Source organism: Salvelinus namaycush, chromosome 26 (genome assembly GCF_016432855.1).
Source record: "Salvelinus namaycush isolate Seneca chromosome 26, SaNama_1.0, whole genome shotgun sequence".
NCBI classification, from domain to species: Eukaryota; Metazoa; Chordata; class Actinopteri; order Salmoniformes; family Salmonidae; genus Salvelinus; species Salvelinus namaycush.
Genome location: NC_052332.1, coordinates 39,176,418 through 39,200,775, shown reverse-complemented (window position 1 = coordinate 39,200,775; position 24,358 = coordinate 39,176,418). Strand labels below are relative to the sequence as shown.

General features: G+C 44.8%; 2 protein-coding genes across 3 annotated transcripts in view; one reads left to right on the top strand and one right to left on the bottom strand.

The window, feature by feature from the left end:
* Positions 1–338: 338 nt before the first annotated feature.
* On the top strand, positions 339–2,793 carry LOC120021647 (regulatory factor X-associated protein). Its single transcript, XM_038965457.1, has 3 exons — positions 339–1,167; positions 1,464–1,574; positions 1,753–2,793. The coding sequence occupies exons 1-3, from the start codon at positions 721–723 to the stop codon at positions 1,855–1,857; spliced, it is 663 nt and encodes a 220-aa protein (XP_038821385.1). The 5' UTR covers positions 339–720; the 3' UTR covers positions 1,858–2,793.
* A 1,462-nt stretch (positions 2,794–4,255) lies between these two features.
* The window catches only part of smad9 (SMAD family member 9), a 35,766-nt gene continuing 15,663 nt past the window's right edge, over positions 4,256–24,358 (bottom strand). The window contains exons 4-8 of one of the 2 annotated variants that reach the window (XM_038965406.1): positions 21,544–21,801; positions 17,518–17,625; positions 13,434–13,655; positions 8,254–8,510; positions 4,256–5,665 (exon numbers count right to left, since the gene is read on the bottom strand). In XM_038965406.1, coding sequence (XP_038821334.1) covers positions 5,522–5,665; positions 8,254–8,510; positions 13,434–13,655; positions 17,518–17,625; positions 21,544–21,801 — 989 coding nt within the window. In that variant the 3' untranslated portion in view covers positions 4,256–5,521. Of the gene's footprint in view, positions 5,666–8,253; positions 8,511–13,433; positions 13,656–17,517; positions 17,629–21,543; positions 21,802–24,358 lie in introns of both variants that reach the window. The other variant, XM_038965405.1, reaches the window with a different exon arrangement.

The following is a 24,358-nucleotide window of genomic DNA, read 5'->3' as shown; positions in this document are numbered from 1 at the left end:
TAACGGATGTGAAATGGCTAGCTAGTTAGCGGGTACGCGCTACTAGCGTTTCAATCAGTTACGTCACTTGCTCTGAAACCTAGAAGTAGTGTTGCACCTTGCTCTGCAAGGGCCGTGGCTTTTGTGGAGCGATGGGTAACGACGCTTCGTGGGTGTCAGTTGTTGATGTGTGCAGAGGGTCCCTGGTTCGCGCCCGTGTCGGGGCGAGGGGACGGGTTAAAGTTATACTGTTACACAGGTATGCCACAAATCTATTTCATGCCGGTGTGTGAGAGATAGTTCCATATATGACCACCAGAGGGCAGCCTGCAGAAGGACTCCTCCCTGTCATGCTCTCTCGGCGGAGTGTCCTCGTTTGTTTTTGTTGTGTGAGAGGAGAAGCATCCAGCCTACAGATTAAGCATTTGGGGTATTTATAAATAATTTCCTCCGTTAATTATGTGATGTTGCTTTAGATCAGGTAGCTATAACCGTATTATTTAATTAGCGTGGTCCATCGCTTCGTGCAGAGACTCCATTAGATCTATGAGAGGGAAGCGAATGAAATGTCAAGCTAGCCAGCCAGCTAGCTTCCAGTACATGCGAGTTGGCTCACAACACCTTGCCAGCTACAGCCTAACGTTACATCAATAGATTACGGGACAAGTCACTTCTCTGGGCAACTGTTTACGTTATTCATTTTCTACAAAATCGTGGGGATATTTTATCTAAATCCCAATCATGAGTGAAGAGGAGAGTTCCACCTCAACCGGTTACAACAAGGATTCGAGCATTTCGCTCCTAATAACCAAGGACGGACAGACGTACTACGTTGACAAGAGCGGTGTTGTCGACAGCAGAAATGTAGTCACGCCGCAAGATTCGGACAATAACATGTTCTCGTACGACATGGATGATGCCGACGAGGAGAGCGATGTTTTGGACACCTCGGACCCCCGTGACAGCGCTGCGAGTCCCGAAGAACTCAACGAGGAAGACGGGTTCGGGGAGAACGAGAACGTGTCGAAGACGTGCACGTACGACGGTTGTACGGAGACCACGACCCAGGTAGCCAAGCAGCGGAAGCCGTGGATGTGTAAGAAGCACCGCAACAAAATGTACAAAGACAAGTACAAGAAGAAGAAGAGTGATCAGGCCCAAGGTCACGTGTCCAGCGGGAAACAAGATGTAAGCATTTACCTGGCTGACAGACAAACACACACACACACACCGGGTGCATTCTTTCACCTGTTTTTCTATCATAGTCCAGGAAATCCACAATATGTGCATGGTTTTGTTCCAGCCCAGTGCTAATACATCTGATCCAACTCATCATCATTAGTTGAGTCAGGTTTGTTAAGATAGGGCTGGAACAAAACCCTGATGTGGGTCCCCAGGACTAGGACTGAAGCCTACTGCTCTAGTCTGAAGGGATATGTGTGCTGGTTATATATTGAACCATACGGTGTGTGTGTGTTGATCAGGAGAACTTGGAGGAGAGGCCTGTGTCTGTGAACAAGCAGCGTCTCGGCACCATGGGGGACCGGCCGGCCAGACCCTCCCTCATCGAACAGGTGCTCAACCAGAAGAGACTGGTGAGTCACACACACAGACACGCATAGACACACACACACACAGCAGTTAACACATCTTAGGTTGTTGAAATGTGCAGCATATTTTCTCTCCCTGTAATGGCACCTACCAGTATCGTGAATTCAAACAATGTATTACGTCACACTATGTGCGTGTTCTGTGTGTGTGTTTTGTCCCCAGTCTCTGCTGAGGAGTCCTGAGGTCATCAGGTTTCTACAGCAGCAGCAGCGTCTCCTGACCACCCAAAGTCACAGCCAATCGCAGCCTGACTTCCAGGGCTGCTAACGGGACAACAGGGGAGGGGCCAGCCACTCTGTGTGTCCCACCGCCAGACATGGGTTCTAGAATGTAGAATGTTCTGGAATTATGCTAACTCATTCTGGAACTATTCCATCTGTCACGGTGACAGGAGAAGGACACAGTTGTTAGTACCTACCTAACTCATGGGGGTTAACTAACCCCTAACCTTAACACAACCCTGACATTACCCTAACTATCTTATGACCCGTTCACTTGATATGTGCAAACTGTCAAGTGCACCGCTCGGACTGGTGCAGGACTAGGCCAATTAAGTGGGTTGACCCCAAACCTCGACGCAGCCGTTCTTACGTGGTTTTCCCTTCCTGCTTTCTTATGCAATGAATCATGTGGGCCTATACCCCAAAATCATAAAGAAACTGAAATCCTTATGTACTGTACTGCCCATCCGGTGAGGTGATCCAGCATGGCCATCTAGTGACGCCCAGCGAAAGATATTCAGGCTTGTTTACCGGAGTAGTAAAGACTGAAGTCGTGGCTTACAGAGTAATGGAGACTGTACTCTTGTCGACAACAACTGTGCTTCCAATCCATCAATCAATCCATTAATCAATCAATCTGTTAAATAGTTGGTAAAGCAAACCGCATGCTTTAAATTTCACCATGTCAGCTAAAAAAAGGGAACTCATTGTTTTAATGTTTTATTTTGTATTGTCTGCTGTGTTAAACTGATGTTTTGGACTAATTTAGATTTGATTTTGAAAACAAGACTGTAGTAAACGGATAGTAGATGTGATGAAGAATATCAGTTTATACCAAAACTTCTGTTTTAATAATTAGGTAGCATTGTGTGGCTGTTGTTAGATGACAGATGTATCGAGTCTGAATTCACTGTATCAGATTGCTATCAGTTTTTCTGTGATTACGTGTGACGATGACAATCATGTTTCAGTCGGGGGGGGGGGGGGGGGGGGCATAGCGTGATGCTTGAAGGTAGGGACAGTGGGCAGGGTACTAAAGAGCTACTATGTGACTGTCTGCTGGGTTTTTAAATCAAGGTTGGGGTCAATTCAGGAAGTAAACCTAATTCCACATTTTCCCAATTCAAAATCGTTGAAGAGAATTGGAATTTTCAATTTACTTCCTGAATTGAAATGGGATTTACCACAACCCTGGTATAATCTATTTGTTGTGATGTCGCTTGGGGTAGAACCTGCACCCCTAACCACAGATCTAGGATCAGATTACCCTATGTACCAATCCTTAACCATTAAGTCCTATTTATACCAGGTTTGGGGTCAATTCCATTTAAACTCAATTCACAAAGTACAGTGAAATTCCAATGCTTTTCAATGAGTAAAGTTTGGAATTAGGTTCACTTTCTGAATTGACCCCAAACCTGATTAATACCAAATGCAATTAGCTATGGTTATCCTGCATAGATGCGTCGTGACAAATTGCAGGTCTAGACACGTTTGCATATTTTTGTTGCGCAAGTACGAAGAGCGGCCATTTTGCGTAGCTAATTGCTTTCTTGCTTTGCGTTCTTGCGTAGGGTATAAATTAGGATGGGAATGACATCTGACCTTGGATCAGTGGTTATAGGGGCAACTTCAACCTTTACAAGTCATCTACTGGTCACATCTGACCTTGGATCAATGGTTATAGGGGCAACTTCAACCTTTACAAGTCATCTACTGGTAACATCTGACCTTGGATCAGTGGTTATAGGGGCAACTTCAATCTGGTATTTACCTACCACATGATGGTACTCTCCTCTCATCTATGTAATGTCTATTAAACACTGTGTTTGACTATGTGTCGAGTTTGTGTTGTCTCGTTAACTACACTTTTAAGAAGCGCTAGTGCAACATCTAGAATAGCTTTCTCTGAATAAATACATTTAGGCAGGGATTCAATCCAATTGCGCATTAGGCTACGATTGCACCTCTTTAAAAGCAATGTTGCAGTGTTCGTGGTAATCCGTGGATATGTTGGAAGTTACCTTTAATTATATGTCAAGTGAGCTACGTAGCGCAATCGGATTGAATCCCGCCTTTATTCACCGAGAATGCTATTACAGATGTCATATTATGTTTATGAGCACAGTTCCTTCATGTATCGTAAATATACCACACGTAAAACTACTTCATGTATCGTAAATATACTACATGTAAAACTACTTAATGTATCGTAAATATACTACATGTAAAACTACTTAATGTATCGTAAATATACTACACATAAAACTACTTCATGTATTGTAAATATACTACACATAAAACTACTTCATGTATTGTGAATATACTACACATAAAACTACTTCATGTATTGTGAATATACTACACATAAAACGACTTCGTGTATCGTAAATATAGGACACATAAAACTACTTCCCATATCATAAATATACTACAAAACAAAATCCTTTCAATTAAAAAAAAAAGATTTAATGAAATAATCAGAAAGGCAGTCAGAAACAACAGTAAATACATGTTTATAATTTTCCCAACACGTAAAACACCACAAACACCATTTTATACACTGACATATAAGTCTCTATTAGTAACTACTGTAATGTTTCCTTTGATCTCAAATGGTACCCTACTGCACTATAATAGGGAATAGGGTGCCATAGGGGATGCACACAACCGTCTTTGAGTGAGTTAAAGGGTTATTTAAACAGAGCTATGTGTGATTGAATACAGTATCTGTAGCTTACAGTAAACAAAAAGGTGATTGAATGATAGTTGAAACCATAGTCTAATGAAACTGAAGGGCTCGATTAAACCAATTCTGCCTTAACCCACAACATAGTCTAATGACACTGAAGGGCTCGATTAAACCAATTCTGCCTTAACCCACAACATAGTCTAATGAAACTGAAGGGCTCGATTTAATCAGTTCTGCCTTAACCCACAACTGCTTAGCAGCATCATTGTTTGTGTTTAGGCGTTGTGGGAGAGGTGTACAGCGTTAGAGCTGTCAAATCAGCAACCGGCTCCTGGTGTTATACCTGTACAGGACATTGCCATTGGATACATCTAGTTGCGTTAGTAATGACCTCATGTAGCTGTGTTACAAGTTGGAACACTGGATCGTGTGTTGTAATCTACACCTCGATTGGCTGATATAAAAATCCTTATAATTGTTTAATTTGAGTGTCATTATTTCAACTATAGCCTACACTTTTCTCGTTCTGAACTTCTAACGCAGGTGGGATTTAAAGATGTGTTATTTCGTTACAATGACGACAAGAGCAGCCGCTCACCGATTTACGACAGCTCCCATCACAGTTACACCTCCGACATCACCTAAACAAAAAACTATGAAACGCATATTCCGATGTCGGTTGTCGCTGGTTACTGTCCCTTACAGTAGAAGTATAACTAAACAGCAGAGTAGCTAAAACAATACAATATGTATCTGCAACACTGGCACGTTGTACATTGACTAACTGAAAGCTACAGTAACTTATGTATGATTGATTGATTGTCATCAACTGAAATACCATCGTAATGTTAAATGACGGTTGATTCCAGTCAGGAAGAAAAGGCTGCTATTTCAATAGCATCAGTCGAGATAAGCATAGATCCATTAAAATGTGTGTGTGTGTCAAGATACAGAGGATATGTGTGTGTGTGTTTTAGGACAGACCACATCTGTGTGTGTGTGTGTGTGTGTGTATGTGTTAGGACACGGAGGAGATGGGGTTATGGGGAGAGCCCATCTGTGTGAGGACTTTGTCCAGCCACTGCAGAGGGCCGTGCAGGTGCACCTCTATCCAGCAGGGGGTGCTGGTGACGTCCTGACGGTGGTACTCTGCACCCCAGCCCTGCATAGAAGAAGAGGAAGTAAACACATTTTCAGAGACGTGTTCAACCGGAAGTTTTGGAACATTCAGATAGAAATATGTTATGTAGAACAAACATGCCTCTCAGACAAAGTATCACATCTGCTCTATTCATGGAATTTCTATGTGCAACATTCGATAACGTTTGGCAATTGAATGTGGCCCAGTTGGGTCGTATTGATTAGTGCACACTGTAACAAAACATCGCAAAAGGGTTTGGCAACAGAAAACTAAAATGTTTCTTATTGAACAAGTTCAGGTAGTCCGTCCCTGTAGTCCCTCCCTGTAGTTCCTCCCTGTAGTCCCTCTCTGTAGTCCCTCCCTGTAGTTCCTCCCTGTAGTTCCTCCCTGTAGTCCCTCCCAGTAGTTCCTCTCTGTAGTTCCTCCCTGTAGTTCCTCTCTGTAGTCCCTCCCTGTAGTTCCTTTGTAGTTCCTCCCTGTAGTCCCTCCCTGTAGTCCCTCCCTGTAGTTCCTCCCTGTAGTCCCTCCCTGTAGTTCCTCCCTGTAGTCCCTCCCTGTAGTCCCTCCCTGTAGTTCCTCCCTGTAGTCCCTCTCTGTAGTTCCTCCCTGTAGTCCCTCCCTGTAGTCCCTCCCTGTAGTCCCTCCCTGTAGTTCCTCTCTGTAGTCCCTCTCTGTAGTCCCTCCCTGTAGTCCCTCCCTGTAGTTCCTCCCTGTAGTCCCTCCCTGTAGTCCCTCCCTGTAGTTCCTCTCTGTAGTCCCTCCCTGTAGTTCCTCCCTGTAGTTCCTCTCTGTAGTCCCTCCCTGTAGTTCCTCTCTGTAGTCCCTCTCTGTAGTCCCTCCCTGTAGTTCCTCCCTGTAGTTCCTCTCTGTAGTCCCTCCCTGTAGTTCCTCTCTGTAGTCCCTCTCTGTAGTCCCTCCCTGTAGTTCCTCCCTGTAGTTCCTCTCTGTAGTCCCTCCCTGTAGTTCCTCTCTGTAGTCCCTCCCTGTAGTTCCTCCCTGTAGTCCCTCCCTGTAGTCCCTCCCAGTAGTTCCTCTCTGTAGTTCCTCCCTGTAGTTCCTCTCTGTAGTTCCTCCCTGTAGTCCCTCTCTGTAGTCCCTCCCAGTAGTTCCTCTCTGTAGTCCCTCCCAGTAGTTCCTCTCTGTAGTTCCTCCCAGTAGTTCCTCCCTGTAGTTCCTCCCTGTAGTTCCTCTCTGTAGTCCCTCCCAGTAGTTCCTCTCTGTAGTTCCTCCCTGTAGTTCCTCTCTGTAGTCCCTCCCAGTAGTTCCTCTCTGTAGTTCCTCCCAGTAGTTCCTCCCTGTAGTCCCTCCCTGTAGTTCTTCCCTGTAGTTCCTCTCTGTAGTTCCTCCCTGTAGTCCCTCCCTGTAGTTCCTCCCTGTAGTCCCTCTCTGTAGTTCCTCCCTGTAGTCCCTCCCTGTAGTTCCTCTCTGTAGTCCCTCCCTGTAGTCCCTCCCTGTAGTTCTTCCCTGTAGTACCTCTCTGTAGTCCCTCTCTGTAGTTCCTCCCTGTAGTTCCTCTCTGTAGTCCCTCTCTGTAGTTCCTCCCTGTAGTTCCTCCCTGTAGTCCCTCTCTGTAGTTCCTCCCTGTAGTTCCTCCCTGTAGTCCCTCCCTGTAGTCCCTCTCTGTAGTCCCTCCCTGTAGTTCCTCCCTGTAGTTCCTCTCTGTAGTCCCTCCCTGTAGTTCCTCTCTGTAGTCCTTCTCTGTAGTTCCTCCCTGTAGTCCCTCCCTGTAGTCCCTCCCTGTAGTTCCTCTCTGTAGTCCCTCTCTGTAGTTCCTCCCTGTAGTCCCTCCCTGTAGTCCCTCCCTGTAGTTCCTCTCTGTAGTCCCTCTCTGTAGTTCCTCCCTGTAGTCCCTCCCTGTAGTCCCTCCCTGTAGTTCCTCTCTGTAGTCCCTCTCTGTAGTCCCTCTCTGTAGTTCCTCTCTGTAGTTCCTCCCTGTAGTCCCTCTCTGTAGTTCCTCTCTGTAGTCCCTCCCTGTAGTTCCTCCCTGTAGTCCCCCCTGTCCATTTTCTTGTTTGGTGCGTAGTGAATATGACTTTGGTGTGTGTATGTGTGGCAACTTGAGAATCGTGTGTACCCCTTTGCGTATATACGTGTATGCGCGGGTGTGTGTTGGTGTACGTGTGTGTAACGAGATATGACCGTGACCAATATATATCTGTGTAGTGGTCTTGGAACACTCTCACTCCAGGCAGGAGCCAAATATCAGAATAACATGGTGTTGAGTTACCGTGGAAACAGCGCTTTCAACCTAATGACTTCTTTCAAATTTTTTACAAATCATAAAACCATTTAGAAATATTTGGCAAACATAAAAAAGATATTGAATGCCATCTGTAGTTTTGTAGGCTGTTAACTATTACATCATTCCTTCTTGAAGCTTCTAAACAATGTCGTTTCTACTGAACCAAGTATCAGAATAACATGGTGTTGAGTTACCGTGGAAACAACGTAGACATCTCAGTTCTCCTCTTTTCGCTCACAGACATCTGTTTAAATGTGAATTTCAGTGCTACATTCACTGCCCATGCAGACTCTCTCATAACACTACCCTCTTAACACCTGACCCTTCACCCTCACCCCTGACCTCTAACCCCTGAACCCATAGTTACCTTGACGAAGCTCATGCGTATAGTACACATCTTGGTGAGTTCGTAGACCACCTCGAAGCCGTGGTTGACGGACTGAGAGAGGAGCTCGGCGAACAGCTGGTTGTTGAAGATCTTCAGACTACAGCCGCTGGGGATCTTACACACGGTGGTGGCATGGAAACCATGCTGATAGTTACAGTTACGACTCTGGACGAAGATACTGCTGTCACTCAGACACTCTGCATAGACCTCACCACCCACGTAGTAGAGATGGACACCTGGAGGGGGGGAGGAGAGAGCCAGAAGGGTTAAAATCCTTGAGCTCATTGCTATCTGCTATCGTCTTGGCAGAGAAGAGGACGTACGGAGAGACATGAATAAGTAGAAAATAAAATCACTCCAATAATATAATTATTTTATAGCAGTAGCATACAATAACAGTTTGCGTCTTTAAAAACTGACTATATTTATGGATAACTCCCTGGTTCCAAGCAGAGTTTTCCAGTGTAATATCAGCAAAGCAAGCTATCATGGCACTATCATTCCAGTGTAATATCTCCAAAGCAAGCTATCATGACACTATCATTCCAGTGTAATATCTCCAAAGCAAGCTATCATGGCACTATCATTCCAGTGTAATATCTCCAAAGCAAGCTATCATGGCACTATCATTCCAGTGTAATATCTCCAAAGCAAGGTATCATGGTACTATCATTCCAGTGTAATATCTCCAAAGCAAGCTATCATGGCACTATCATTCCAGTGTAATATCTCCAAAGGAAGCTATCATGACACTATCATTCCAGTGTAATATCTCCAAAGCAAGCTATCATGGCACTATCATTCCAGTGTAATATCTCCAAAGCAAGCTATCATGGCACTATCATTCCAGTGTAATATCTCCAAAGCAAGCTATCATGACACTATCATTCCAGTGTAATCTCTCCAAAGCAAGCTATCATGGCACTATCATTCCAGTGTAATATCTCCAAAGCAAGCTATCATGACACTATCATTCCAGTGTAATATCTCCAAAGCAAGGTATCATGGCACTATCATTCCAGTGTAATATCTCCAAAGCAAGGTATCATGGCACTATCATTCCAGTGTAATATCTCCAAAGGAAGTTATCATGACACTATCATTCCAGTGTAATATCAGCAATGCAAGCTATCATGACACTATTATTCCAGTGTAATATCTCCAACGCAAGCTATAATGACACCATGATTACAGTGTAATATCTCCAAAGCAAGCTATCATGACACTATCATTCCAGTGTAATATCTCCAAAGCAAGGTATCATGGCACTATCATTCCAGTGTAATATCTCCAAAGCAAGCTATCATGACACTATCATTCTCAGTGTAATATCTCCAAAGCAAGCTATCATGACACTATCATTCTCAGTGTAATATCTCCAAAGCAAGCTATCATGACACTATCATTCTCAGTGTAATATCTCCAAAGCAAGCTATCATGACACTATCATTCTCAGTGTAATATCTCCAAAGCAAGCTATCATGACACTATCATTCTAAGTGTAATATCTCCAAAGCAAGCTATCATGGCACTATCGTTCCAGTGTAATCCAAAGCAAGCTATCATGGCACTATCATTCCAGTGTAATATCTCCAAAGCAAGCTATCATGACACTATCATTCCAATGTAATATCTCCAACGCAAGCTATCGTGGCACTATCATTCCAGTGTAATATCAGCAAAGCAAGCTATCATGACACTATCATTCTCAGTGTAATATCTCCAAAGCAAGATATCATGACACTATCATTCTCAGTGTAATATCTCCAAAGCAAGCTATCATGGCACTATCATTCCAGTGTAATATCTCCAAAGCAAGCTATCATGACACTATCATTCCAGTGTAATATCAGCAATGCAAGCTATCATGACACTATCATTCTCAGTGTAATATCTCCAAAGCAAGCTATCATGACACTATCATTCTCAGTGTAATATCTCCAAAGCAAGCTATCATGACACTATCATTCTCAGTGTAATATCTCCAAAGCAAGCTATCATGACACTATCATTCTCAGTGTAATATCTCCAAAGGAAGGTATCATGACACTATCATTCCAGTGTAATATCTCCAAAGCAAGCTATCATGGCACTATCATTCCAGTGTAATATCACCAAAGCAAGCTATCATGGCACTATCATTACAGTGTAATATCTCCAAAGGAAGGTATCATGGCACTATCATTCCAGTGTAATATCTCCAAAGGAAGCTACCATGGCACTATCATTCCAGTGTAATATCTCCAAAGCAAGCTATAATGGCACTATCATTCCAGTGTAATATCTCCAAAGCAAGCTATCATGACACTATCATTCTAAGTGTAATATCTCCAAAGCAAGCTATCATGACACTATCATTCCAGTGTAATATCAGCAAAGCAAGCTATTATGGCACTATCATTCCAGTGTAATCCAAAGCAAGCTATCATGACACTATCATTCCAGTGTAATATCTCCAAAGCAAGGTATCATGGCACTATCATTTCAGTGTAATATCTCCAAAGCAAGGTATCATGGCACTATCATTCCAGTGTAATGTCTCCAAAGGAAGCTATCATGGCACTATCATTCCAGTGTAATATCTCCAAAGCAAGCTATCATGGCACTATCATTCCAGTGTAATATCTCCAAAGCAAGCTATCATGACACTATCATTCCAGTGTAATATCTCCAAAGCAAGCTATCATGGCACTATCATTCCAGTGTAATATCTCCAAAGCAAGCTATCATGACACTATCATTCCAGTGTAATATCTCCAAAGCAAGCTATCATGGCACTATCATTCCAGTGTAATATCTCCAAAGGAAGCTATCATGGCACTATCATTCCAGTGTAATATCTCCAAAGCAAGCTATCATGGCACTATCATTCCAGTGTAATATCAGCAATGCAAGCTATCATGGCACTATCATTCCAGTGTAATATCTCCAAAGCAAGCTATCATGGCACTATCATTCCAGTGTAATATCTCCAAAGCAAGTTATCATGGCACTATCATTCCAGTGTAATATCTCCAAAGGAAGCTATCATGGCACTATCATTCCAGTGTAATATCTCCAAAGCAAGTTATCATGGCACTATCATTCCAGTGTAATATCTCCAAAGGAAGCTATCATGGCACTATCATTCCAGTGTAATATCTCCAAAGCAAGGTATCATGGCACTATTATTCCAGTGTAATCCAAAGCAAGCTATCATGGCACTATCATTCCAGTGTAATCCAAAGCAAGCTATCATGACACTATCATTCCAGTGTAATATCTCCAAAGCAAGGTATCATGGCACACCTAGCTGAGTGTTTCATCCCTTGCCAAGACAGAGCGGTAATGGTCTCCTTATAAACCAGCCGTGTCTGGATAGCTTCACTTCACTTGTGTCTGATCCCCTGTGTGTGTGTGCGTGTGTGCGTGCGTGCGTGCGGGTGTGTGTGTGTGTGTGTGTGTGTGTGTGTGTGTGTGTGTGTGTCTGTGTGTGTAATAGGGGGGACTGAGGGATGTGGGAGGAGGCCCAAACTTGGCTCCTCTCCCACCCCTCCGACCTCTCCTATTTCCCTAGTTCCCAACACCACACACACACACGTGTTTTTGACAGCAGCCCATGGCAACGTTTTATCTTTATCCAATGTTGGCACGGCAACTATGATCTGACACCATGAGAAAAGCCAAAAGGCCAGGCTGTTCCAGGTCATATGGGCCTCTTTCACACACACACACACACACACACACACACACACACACACACACACACACACACACACACACACACACACACACACACGCACACACAGAGAGAGAGGAGAGGAGAGAGAGAGAGAGAGAGAGAGAGAGAGAGAGAGAGAGAGAGAGAGAGAGAGACCTACAACAGCCATGGTACATGGTTCGGCGCCAGTCTAAGTGAGAGACCAGCAGGACTTTTCCTCTGTTACTGAACTCTCTTTAATAAAAGAAGAAGACATGTTACTATGTCTGCATCCCAAATGGCTCCCTATGGCTTCCTATCACTCCCTATGGCTTCCTATCACTCCCTATGGCTTCCTATCACTCCCTATGGCTTCCTATCACTCCCTATGGCTTCCTATCACTCCCTATGGCTTCCTATCACTCCCTATGGCTTCCTATCACTCCCTATGGCCTCCTATGGCTCCAAATGGCAATGGCTCCCTGTGGCTTCAAATGCCTTCCAATGGTTCCATATGGCTTCAAATGGCTTCCAATGGCTCCCTATGGCTCCCTATGGCTCCCTATGGCTTCCTATCACTCCCTATGGCTTCCTATCACTCCCTATGGCCTCCTATCACTCCCTATGGCTTCCTATCACTCCCTATGGCTTCCTATCACTCCCTATGGCTTCCTATCACTCCCTATGGCTTCCTATCACTCCCTATGGCCTCCTATCACTCCCTATGGCCTCCTATGGCTCCAAATGGCAATGGCTCCCTGTGGCTTCAAATGCCTTCCAATGGTTCCCTATGGCTTCAAATGGCTTCCAATGGCTCCCTATGGCTCCAAATGGCTTCCAATGGCTCCCTATGGCTCCAAATGGCTTTCCAATGGCTCCCTATGGCTTCCAATGGCTCCCTATGGCTCCAAATGGCTTCCAATGGCTCCCTATGGCTTCAAATGGCTTTCCAATGGCTCCCTATGGCTTCCAATGGCTCCCTATGGCTCCAAATGGCTTCCAATGGCTCCCTATGGCTTCAAATGGCTTTCTATGGCTCCCTATGGCTTCCTATCACTCCCTATGGCTTCAAATGGCTTCCAATGGCTCCCTATGGCTCCAAATGGCTTCCAATGGCTCCCTATGGCTTCAATTGGCTTTCTATGGCTCCCTATGGCTTCAAATGGCTTCCAATGGCTTCAAATGGCTTCCAATGGCTCCCTATGGCTTCAAATGGCTTCCAATGGCTCCCTATGGCTTCAAATGGCTTCCAATGGCTCCCTATGGCTCCAAATGTCTTCAAATGTCTTCCTATGTCTTCCTATGGCTCCCAGAGGTCTCTGGTCAAAAGGAATACACTATTTAAGGAATTGAGCACCATTAGGGAGGCACAGTGGCAGATGACTAGTTGTTTACATTGTGAAACAAACACTCATAATGAATGAACACTTTATTTAAAATGGGTCATTTTCAATATGTTCCTGTGTGTGTGTGTTCTCACCTTTTCCGATGTGCCTGCGTGTGTGTTCGATGGTCGAGTTGCGGTTGACGTTAGACAACAGGCCGAGACAGAAGCGGTTCTTGTTGTTGGAGGGGTCGGTGAAGCCGTCCACCAGGACGCTACGGGACGAAGCGTGGAACGTCTCTCCGACACGATTATTCAGCTCGTAGTACGCCACTGAACACCAGTACTCTGGTTCCTCATAACACACAGGCCGCAGGTCTATACAGACAGGAAGGGGGTTTAAGACGTCCACATGCTTCCAGGCCAAAACAGTTGAAAAATAATGCACCAAATATCTTAGTTAGATCTACAATTGTGTGACTAAGATCTCCACGGCAAAAAAACATCAAAATTAACAACAGATTTCTTGAGTTATCTTAGATTAATTATGACTAGGAAGTGTATACTGGCTACGGCGTCTCAAGATGGACAAACAGTACTATTGCCGCGTTTTCCCCCCATTTTTCAAGGGAAGGTCTTTTAAGGGAGTATGCGAGTACACTTTTTCGGTTCGGCAGCCGAACTGAAGCATGCTGACTGAAGCACGTTGACTGAAGCACGCTGACTGAAGCACGCTGACTGAAGCACGTTGACTGAAGCACGTTGACTGAAGCACGCTGACTGAAGCACGCTGACTGAAGCACGTTGACTGAAGCACGTTGACTGAAGCACGCTGACTGAAGCATGTTGACTGAAGCATGCTGACTGAAGCACGCTGACTGAAGCACGCTGACTGAAGCACGCTGACTGAAGCACGCTGACTGAAGCACGTTGACTGAAGCACGCTGACTGAAGCACGCTGACTGAAGCACGCTGACTGAAGCACGCTGACTGAAGCATGCTGACGCTTTAGAGTGTGTGTTTGTCAGCTACATTTGACATTTTAATCATTTAGCACATGTTCTTATCCAGAGGTATTTACATCGCATTTATCTTAAGATACAGAGCATTCAGAAAGTATTCAGACCCCTTCCCTTGTTCCACATGTTGCTACGCTACAGCGTTAATCTAAAATGGATTAAATATTATTTGTTTCTCATCAATCTACCCACAATACCCCATAATGACAAAGCGAAAACAGGTTTTTTAGAAATTGTAGCACATTTCTAAAATATAAATAACACAAACATCTTATTTACATAAGTATTCAGACTCTTTGTTATGAGACTCAAAATTGAGCTCAGGTGCATCCTGTTTCCATTGATCATCCTTGAGATGTTTCTACAACTTGATTGGAGTCCACCTGTGGTAAATTCAATTGATTGGACATGATTTGGAAAGGCACACACCTGTCTATATAAGGTCCCACTGTTGGCAGTGCATGTCAGAGCAAAAACCAAGCCATGAGGTCGAAGGAATTGTCCGTAGAGCTCAGAGACAGGATTGTGTCGAGGCAGAGAACTGGGGAAGGTTACCAAAAAAAATCTGCAGCATTGAAGGTCCCAAAGAACACAGTGGCCTTCATCATTTTTAAATGGAAGAAGTTTATAACCAACAAGACTCTTCCTAGAGCCGGCTGCCCGGCCAAACTGAGCAATCGGGGAGAAGGGCCTTGGTCAGGGAGGTGACCAAACACCTGATGGTCACTCTGACAGAGCTCTAGAATTGGGAGAACCTTCCAAAAGGACAACCATCTCTGCAGCACTCCACCAGTCAGGCCGTTGTGGTAGAGTGACCAGACGGAAGCCACTCCTCAGTAAAAGGCACATGGCAGCCCGCTTGGAGTTTGCCAAAAGGCACCTAAAGGACTCTGACCATGAGAAACAAGATTCTCTGGTCTGATGAAACCAAGACTCAACTCTTTGGCCTGAATGCCAAGCGTCACTTCTGAAGGAAACCTGGCACCATCCCTACGGTGAAGCATGGTGGTGGCAGCATCATGCTGTGTCAATGTTTTTCAGCAGCAGGGACTGGGAGACTAGTCAGGATCGAGGGAAAGATGAACGGAGTAAGGTACAGAGAGATCCTTGATGAAAACCTGCTCCAGAGCGCTCAGGACCTCAGACTGGGGCGAAGGTTCACCTTTCAACAAGACAATGACACTAAGCACACAGCCAAGACAAGGCAGGAATGGCTTCAGGACACGTCTCTGAATGTCCATGAGTGGCCCAGCTAGAGCCCGGACTTAAACCCGATCGAACATCTCTGGTGAGATCTGAAAATAGCTGTGCAGCAACGCTCCCCATCCAGCCTGACATAGCTTGAGAGGATCTGCAGAGAAGAATGGGAGGAACTCCATACCAAAGAAGACTCGAGGCTGTAATCACTGCCAAAAATGCTTCAACAAAGTCCTGAGTAAAGTGTCTGAATACTTATGTAAATATGATATTTAAGTATTGTTTTATTTTTAATACATTTGCAAAATGTTCTAAAAACCTGTTTATGCTTTGTCATTATGGGATATTGTGATGTCATTATGGGGTATTGTGTCTATAATTATTAGGGGGAAAAAACAATTTAATCAATTTTAGAATAAGGCTGTAACGTAACAAAATGTGGAAAAAGTCAAGGGGTCTGAATACTTTCCGAATACACTGTAGCTACGTGGGACGACCACATATCACAGTCATAGTCAGTACATTCATCTACAGATAGCTAGGTGAGACAACCACATATCACAGTCATAGTCAGTACATTCATCTTCAGATAGCTAGGTGAGACAACCACATATCACAGTCATAGTCAGTACATTCATCTTCAGATAGCTAGGTGAGACAACCACATATCACAGTCATAGTCAGTACATTCATCTTCAGATAGCTAGGTGGGACAACCACATATCACAGTCATAGTCAGTACATTCATCTCCAGATAGCTAGGTGAGACAACCACATATCACAGTCATAGTCAGTACATTCATCTTCAGATAGCTAGGTGAGACAACCACATATCACAGTCATAGTCAGTACATTCATCTCCAGATAGCTAGGTGGGACAACCACATATCACAGTCATAGTCAGTACATTCATCTTCAGATAGCTAGGTGGGACAACCACATATCACAGTCATAGTCAGTACATTCATCTACAGATAGCTAGGTGAGACAACCACATATCACAGTCATAGTCAGTACATTCATCTACAGATAGCTAGGTGGGACAACCACATATCACAGTCATAGTCAGTACATTCATCTTCAGATAGCTAGGTGGGACAACCACATATCACAGTCATAGTCAGTACATTCATCTTCAGATAGCTAGGTGAGACAACCACATATCACAGTCATAGTCAGTACATTCATCTTCAGATAGCTAGGTGGGACAACCACATATCACAGTCATAGTCAGTACATTCATCTTCAGACAGCTAGGTGAGACAACCACATATCACAGTCATAGTCAGTACATTCATCTTCAGATAGCTAGGTGGGACAACCACATATCACAGTCATAGTCAGTACATTCATCTTCAGATAGCTAGGTGGGACAACCACATATCACAGTCATAGTCAGTACATTCATCTTCAGATAGCTAGGTGAGACAACCACATATCACAGTCATAGTCAGTACATTCATCTCCAGATAGCTAGGTGGGACAACCACATATCACAGTCATAGTCAGTACATTCATCTTCAGACAGTCAGTACATTCATCTTCAGATAGCTAGGTGAGACAACCACACATCACAGTCATAGTCAGTACATTCATCTTCAGATAGCTAGGTGGGACAACCACATATCACAGTCATAGTCAGTACATTCATCTACAGATAGCTAGGTGGGACAACCACATATCACAGTCATAGTCAGTACATTCATCTACAGATAGCTAGGTGAGACAACCACATATCACAGTCATAGTCAGTACATTCATCTTCAGATAGCTAGGTGAGACAACAACATATCACAGTCATAGTCAGTACATTCATCTTCAGATAGCTAGGTGAGACAACCACATATCACAGTCATAGTCAGTACATTCATCTTCAGATAGCTAGGTGAGACAACCACATATCACAGTCATAGTAAGTACATGTTTCCTCAATAAAGCCGATATCAGCAGCGTCGGTATTAGTAGAAAAGGACAAGTGCTAGGATTAGTTTGAGAAAAGCATTTTGCTCATATAATTTTTGTACCTGTGTGCGGAGCTGAGAAGGTGAGCTTGTGTGTGTTGGAGGAGTCTCCAGGCTTGACATCCTCAGTTGGGACTGTCTCCATCATGCTATAGGGGGGAGGTGGAGTCTCTGCTGGGAGGAGGGGAACAGGGGGGGGGGGGGGGGGGGGGGCAGAGGGGTGGAGGGGAACAGAGGGGGGGGGGAGCAGAGGGGGGAAGGGAACAGGGGGGGGGGGGGGGGGACAGAGGGGTGGAGGGGAACAGAGGGGTGGAGGGGAACAGAGGGGGGGGGGGGGGCAGAGGGGGGAAGAGGGGGGCAGGGAACAGGGGGGTGGATGGGGAACAGAGGGGGGCGGAGAGGAACAGAGGGGGGAGGAGGGGAACAGGGGGAGAGGGGCAGAGGGGGGGGGGGGGGTAGAGGGGGGGTAAGGAACAGAGGGGGGAAGAGGGAGTAGAGGGGGGGAAAGGAACAGAGGGGGGCGGAGGGGAACAGAGGGGGGAATAAGGAGTAGAGGGGGGGAAAGGAACAGAGGGGGAAGAGGGAGCAGAGGGGGGGAAAGGAACAGAGGGGGGGAAGAGGGAGCAGAGGGGGGGAAAGGAACAGAGGGGGGGAAGAGGGAGCAGAGGGGGGGGGAAAGGAACAGAGGGGGGGAAGAGGGAGCAGCGGGGGGGAAAGTAACAGAGGGGGGCGGAGGGGAACAGAGGGGGGAATAGGGAGTAGAGTGGGGGAAAGGAACAGAGGGGGGAAGAGGGAGCAGAGGGGGGGAAAGGAACAGAGGGGGGCGGAGGGGAACAGAGGGGGGAAAGGAAGAGAAATTACAACACATCAAAAGTAAAAATATATCTACAAAAGGATTATACCAATACACTATCCCCCCGTGGAGCGGCTCGTAACTGCAATGTAGCCCACATGCCAGCAGATGGCGATATTGAGTCGTTTCCATCTTACCATCCAAATGGCTGACAATGCACTGGTATCCCCCCGTGGAGCGGCTCATACCTGAAACATTCTCCATTCAGGCTGCAAAGGCGTTGATTTCCTCCTGAACTAGATTTAATGGGATGAAGGTGGAAAAAAACAGAGAAAATATGCGTTCTTTCTTTATGAAACACTGTTTTCCACCACCATGTTAGTGGCTAATGCCACTTCCTGATGTTGCGCCCTGCGTTCAGCCAGGGGTAAACAACAAACTAGGACTAGCATCCCTAGGCATTAGCCTTTGTGTTTTTGTGTTTCATAAAGAAAGTGCGCATATTTTCAGCGTTTTTCCCCTCCTTGTCACTATTAAATCTAGTTAAGGATGAAATCGACGCCTTTGCAGCCTGAATGGAGAATGTTTCAGGTATGAGCCGCTCCACGGGGGGATACCAGTGCATTGCCGGCCATTTGGATGGTACGATGGAAACGACTCAATATCGCCATCTGCTGGCATGTGGGCTACATTGCAGTTATAAACTCAATAGAGATAATAGCAGCCTAAAGCAACACAGTAATCGCGTTTCTACCTATAATGTGGTAGGGGCTGGCTCTAGGACTGTAGTAGTAGTTATGTAGTATTAAGTATACATATGTATTTAGTAGTAGTACCTGTGATGTGGTAGGGGCTGGCTCTAGGACTGTAGTAGTAGTTATGTAGTATTAAGTACACATATGTATTTAGTAGTAGTACCTGTGATGTGGTAGGGGCTGGCTCTAGGACTGTAGTAGTAGTTATGTAGTATTAAGTACACATATGTATTTAGTAGTAGTACCTGTGATGTGGTAGGGGCTGGCTATAGGACTGTAGTAGTAGTTATGTAGTATTAAGTATACGTATGTATTTAGTAGTAGTACCTGTGACGTGGTAGGGGCTGGCTCTAGGACTGTAGTAGCAGTTATGTAGTATTAAGTATACGTATGTATTTAGTAGTAGTACCTGTGATGTGGTAGGGGCTGGCTCTAGGACTGTAGTAGTAGTTATGTAGTATTAAGTACACGTATGTATTTAGTAGTAGTACCTGTGATGTGGTAGGGGCTGGCTCTAGGACTGTAGTAGTAGTTATGTAGTATTAAGTATACGTATGTATTTAGTAGTAGTACCTGTGATGTGGTAGGGGCTGGCTATAGGACTGCAGTAGTAGTTATGTAGTATTAAGTATACGTATGTATTTAGTAGTAGTACCTGTGATGTGGTAGGGGCTGGCTCTAGGACAGTAGTAGTAGTTATGTAGTATTAAGTATACGTATGTATTTAGTAGTAGTACCTGTGATGTGGTAGGGGCTGGCTCTAGGACTGTTGTAGTAGTTATGTAGTATTAAGTATACGTATGTATTTAGTAGTAGTACCTGTGATGTGGTAGGGGCTGGCTCTAGGACTGTAGTAGTAGTTATGTAGTATTAAGTACACGTATGTATTTAGTAGTAGTACCTGTGATGTGGTAGGGGCTGGCTCTAGGACTGTAGTAGTAGTTATGTAGTATTAAGTATACGTATGTATTTAGTAGTAGTACCTGTGATGTGGTAGGGGCTGGCTCTAGGACTGTAGTAGTAGTTATGTAGTATTAAGTATACGTATGTATTTAGTAGTAGTACCTGTGATGTGGTAGGGGCTGGCTCTAGGACTGTAGTAGTAGTTATGTAGTATTGAGTATACGTATGTATTTAGTAGTAGTACCTGTGATGTGGTAGGGGCTGGCTCTAGGACTGTAGTAGTAGTTATGTAGTATTAAGTATACGTATGTATTTAGTAGTAGTACCTGTGATGTGGTAGGGGCTGGCTCTAGGACTGTAGTAGTAGTTATGTAGTATTAAGTATACGTATGTATTTAGTAGTAGTACCTGGGATGTGGTAGGGGCTGGCTATAGGACTGTAGTAGTAGTTATGTAGTATTAAGTATACGTATGTATTTAGTAGTAGTACCTGGGATGTGGTAGGGGCTGGCTATAGGACTGTAGTAGTAGTTATGTAGTATTAAGTATACGTATGTATTTAGTAGTAGTACCTGTGATGTGGTAGGGGCTGGCTCTAGGACTGTAGTAGTAGTTATGTAGTATTAAGTATACGTATGTATTTAGTAGTAGTACCTGTGATGTGGTAGGGGCTGGCTCTAGGACTGTAGTAGTAGTTATGTAGTATTAAGTATACGTATGTATTTAGTAGTAGTACCTGTGATGTGGTAGGGGCTGGCTCTAGGACTGTAGTAGTAGTTATGTACTATTAAGTACACGTATGTATTTAGTAGTAGTACCTGTGATGTGGTAGGGGCTGGCTATAGGACTGTAGTAGTAGTTATGTAGTATTAAGTATACGTATGTATTTAGTAGTAGTACCTGTGATGTGGTAGGGGCTGGCTCTAGGACTGTAGTAGTAGTTATGTAGTATTAAGTATACGTATGTATTTAGTAGTAGTACCTGTGATGTGGTAGGGGCTGGCTCTAGGACTGTAGTAGTAGTTATGTAGTATTAAGTACACGTATGTATTTAGTAGTAGTACCTGTGATGTGGTAGGGGCTGGCTATAGGACTGTAGTAGTAGTTATGTAGTATTAAGTATACGTATGTATTTAGTAGTAGTACCTGTGATGTGGTAGGGGCTGGCTCTAGGACTGTAGTAGTAGTTATGTAGTATTAAGTATACGTATGTATTTAGTAGTAGTACCTGTGATGTGGTAGGGACTGGCTCTAGGACTGTAGTAGTAGTTATGTACTATTAAGTACACGTATGTATTTAGTAGTAGTACCTGTGATGTGGTAGGGGCTGGCTATAGGACTGTAGTAGTAGTTATGTAGTATTAAGTATACGTATGTATTTAGTAGTAGTACCTGTGATGTGGTAGGGGCTGGCTCTAGGACTGTAGTAGTAGTTATGTAGTATTAAGTATACGTATGTATTTAGTAGTAGTACCTGTGATGTGGTAGGGGCTGGCTCTAGGACTGTAGTAGTAGTTATGTAGTATTAAGTACACGTATGTATTTAGTAGTAGTACCTGTGATGTGGTAGGGGCTGGCTATAGGACTGTAGTAGTAGTTATGTAGTATTAAGTATACGTATGTATTTAGTAGTAGTACCTGTGATGTGGTAGGGGCTGGTAGGTTCGACTGCGCTGCTGGGAGAGTTGGGGTAGCTGGCGGAGGTGGGGGACTGGGTGAGAGAGGATGAGGAGGCGCAGGATGAGGAGGCGCAGGGGAAAGGAGGGAAGGAGTCCGGGTATGTAGCGTTCTGGGGCATCAGGGGCTCGTTGTGGAGCGAGGCATTCCGGAATTTAGCCAGTAGACTGTGCTGAGGGTTAAACTCACTGTGGCGGGGGACCAACACTGGGGGAAGCACTGAGAGGGGGAGGGGACAGACAGACAGACAAGACAGAGAAAGGGAGAGACAGAGAAAGAGAGAGATCAACAGTGAAAGAGAGACAGAGAAAGGCGGAGAGCGAGAGAGAGCGAGAGACAGACATACAGAGAGAGCGAGAGAGGAGAGACAGAGAGAGAGAGAGAGAGAGAGAGAGGAGAGAAACAGAGAAAGAGAGAGGAGAGAAACAGAGAGAGAGGAGAGAGAGGGAGAGGAGAGAGAGAGACAAAGAGAGAGAGAGAAACAGAGAGAGAGAGAGGAGAAAAACAGAGAGAGAGGAGAGAGAGAGAGAGAGAGGAGAGAGAGGGAGAGGAGAGAGACAGACAGAGAGAGAGGAGAGACAGAGAGAGAGGAGAGACAGAGAGAGAGAGAGAGAGAGAGAGAGAGAGAGAGAGAGAGAGAGAGAGAGAGAGAGAGAGAGAGAGAGAGAGAGAGAGAGAGAGAGAGAGAGAGAGAGAGAGAGGAGAGAAACAGAGAGAAAGAGCAGATAAACAGAGAGAGAGGAGAGACAGAGAGAGGAGAGACAGAGAGAGAGAGAGAGAGGAGAGAAACAGAGAGAGAGGAGAGAGGAGAGACAGATAGAGAGAGAGAGAGAGAGAGAGAGAGAGAGAGAGAGAGAGGAGAGAGAGAGAGAGAGAGAGAGGAGAGAAACAGAGAGAGAGAGGAGAGACAGAGAGAGGAGAGAAACAGAGAGAGAGGAGAGAAACAGAGAGAGTGAGAGAGAGAGGAGAGAAACAGAGAGAGACAGAGAGAGAGGAGAGAAACAAAGAGAGAGAGAGAGGAGAGAAACAGAGAGAGAGGAGAGAGAGGGAGAGGAGAGAGAGGGAGAGGAGAGACAGAGAGAGAGGAGAGAAACAGAGAGAGAGAGAGGAGAGAAACAGAGAGAGAGACAGACAGAGACAGAGAAAGAGAGATTGATCAGTCAGTACAGTTCTTCTCATATCAAATAACTGTACATCCAGTTTGTCTCTGAACAGAACACAGTGCGGCTGAGATCAGGTTTCGTCCCACATCCCTCTACTGACCTTTATCTCAGATAATTAAAACACAGGAACAATACAGAGACAGACAGACCACTGAGATTAGTCTGAAATGGCACCCTATTCCCTATGCGGGCCCTGGTCAACAGTAGTGCACTATTTATTGTATAGGGTGCCAATCCCGACTGGGTTAGATAACACAGGACTTTCTACTTAGTCTGGCAAAATCCCATCTCTGATTTACATACTGTACATAGTAAAAAAGGTATGTAATCAGTAAAAGGTAAGCTGCTTTATATAAAAGTCTAGGCTTTGTGACGTATTATCTCATCCCGTATTGTAATACACCTGGTGTCTGTACCTGTCTGCAGGGGTTAATATAGCTTCATACCTGGTGTCTGTACCTGTCTGCAGGGGTTAATATAGCTTCACACCTGGTGTCTGCAGTGGTTAATATAGCTTCATACCTGGTGTCTGTACCTGTCTGCAGGGGTTAATATAGCTTCATACCTGGTGTCTCTACCTGTCTGCAGGGGTTAATATAGCTTCACACCTGGTGTCTGTACCTGTCTGCAGGGGTTAATATAGCTTCATACCTGGTGTCTGTACCTGTCTGCAGCGGTTAATATAGCTTCACACCTGGTGTCTGGACCTGTCTGCAGGGGTTAATATAGCTTCATACCTGGTGTCTGTAGCCGTCTGTAGTGGTTAATATAGCTTCATACCTGGTGTCTGTAGTGGTTAATATAGCTTCATACCTGGTGTCTGTACCTGTCTGCAGGGGTTAATATAGCTTCACACCTGGTGTCTGTACCTGTCTGCAGGGGTTAATATAGCTTCATACCTGGTGTCTGTACCTGTCTGCAGGGGTTAATATAGCTTCATACCTGGTGTCTGTACCTGTCTGCAGGGGTTAATATAGCTTCATACCTGGTGTCTGTACCTGTCTGCAGGGGTTAATATAGCTTCACACCTGGTGTCTGTACCTGTCTGCAGGGGTTAATATAGCTTCATACCTGGTGTCTCTACCTGTCTGCAGGGGTTAATATAGCTTCATACCTGGTGTCTGTACCTGTCTGCAGGGGTTAATATAGCTTCACACCTGGTGTCTGTACCTGTCTGCAGGGGTTAATATAGCTTCATACCTGGTGTCTGCAGGGGTTAATATAGCTTCATACCTGGTGTCTGCAGGGGTTAATATAGCTTCATACCTGGTGTCTGTACCTGTCTGTAGGGGTTAATATAGCTTCATACCTGGTGTCTGTACCTGTCTGCAGGGGTTAATATAGCTTCACACCTGGTGTCTGTACCTGTCTGCAGGGGTTAATATAGCTTCACACCTGGTGTTTGTACCTGTCTGCAGGGGTTAATATAGCTTCATACCTGGTGTCTGCAGGGGTTAATATAGCTTCATACCTGGTGTCTGTACCTGTATGCAGGGGTTAATATAGCTTCACACCTGGTGTCTGTACCTGTCTGCAGGGGTTAATATAGCTTCACACCTGGTGTCTGTACCTGTCTGCAGGGGTTAATATAGCTTCATACCTGGTGTCTGCAG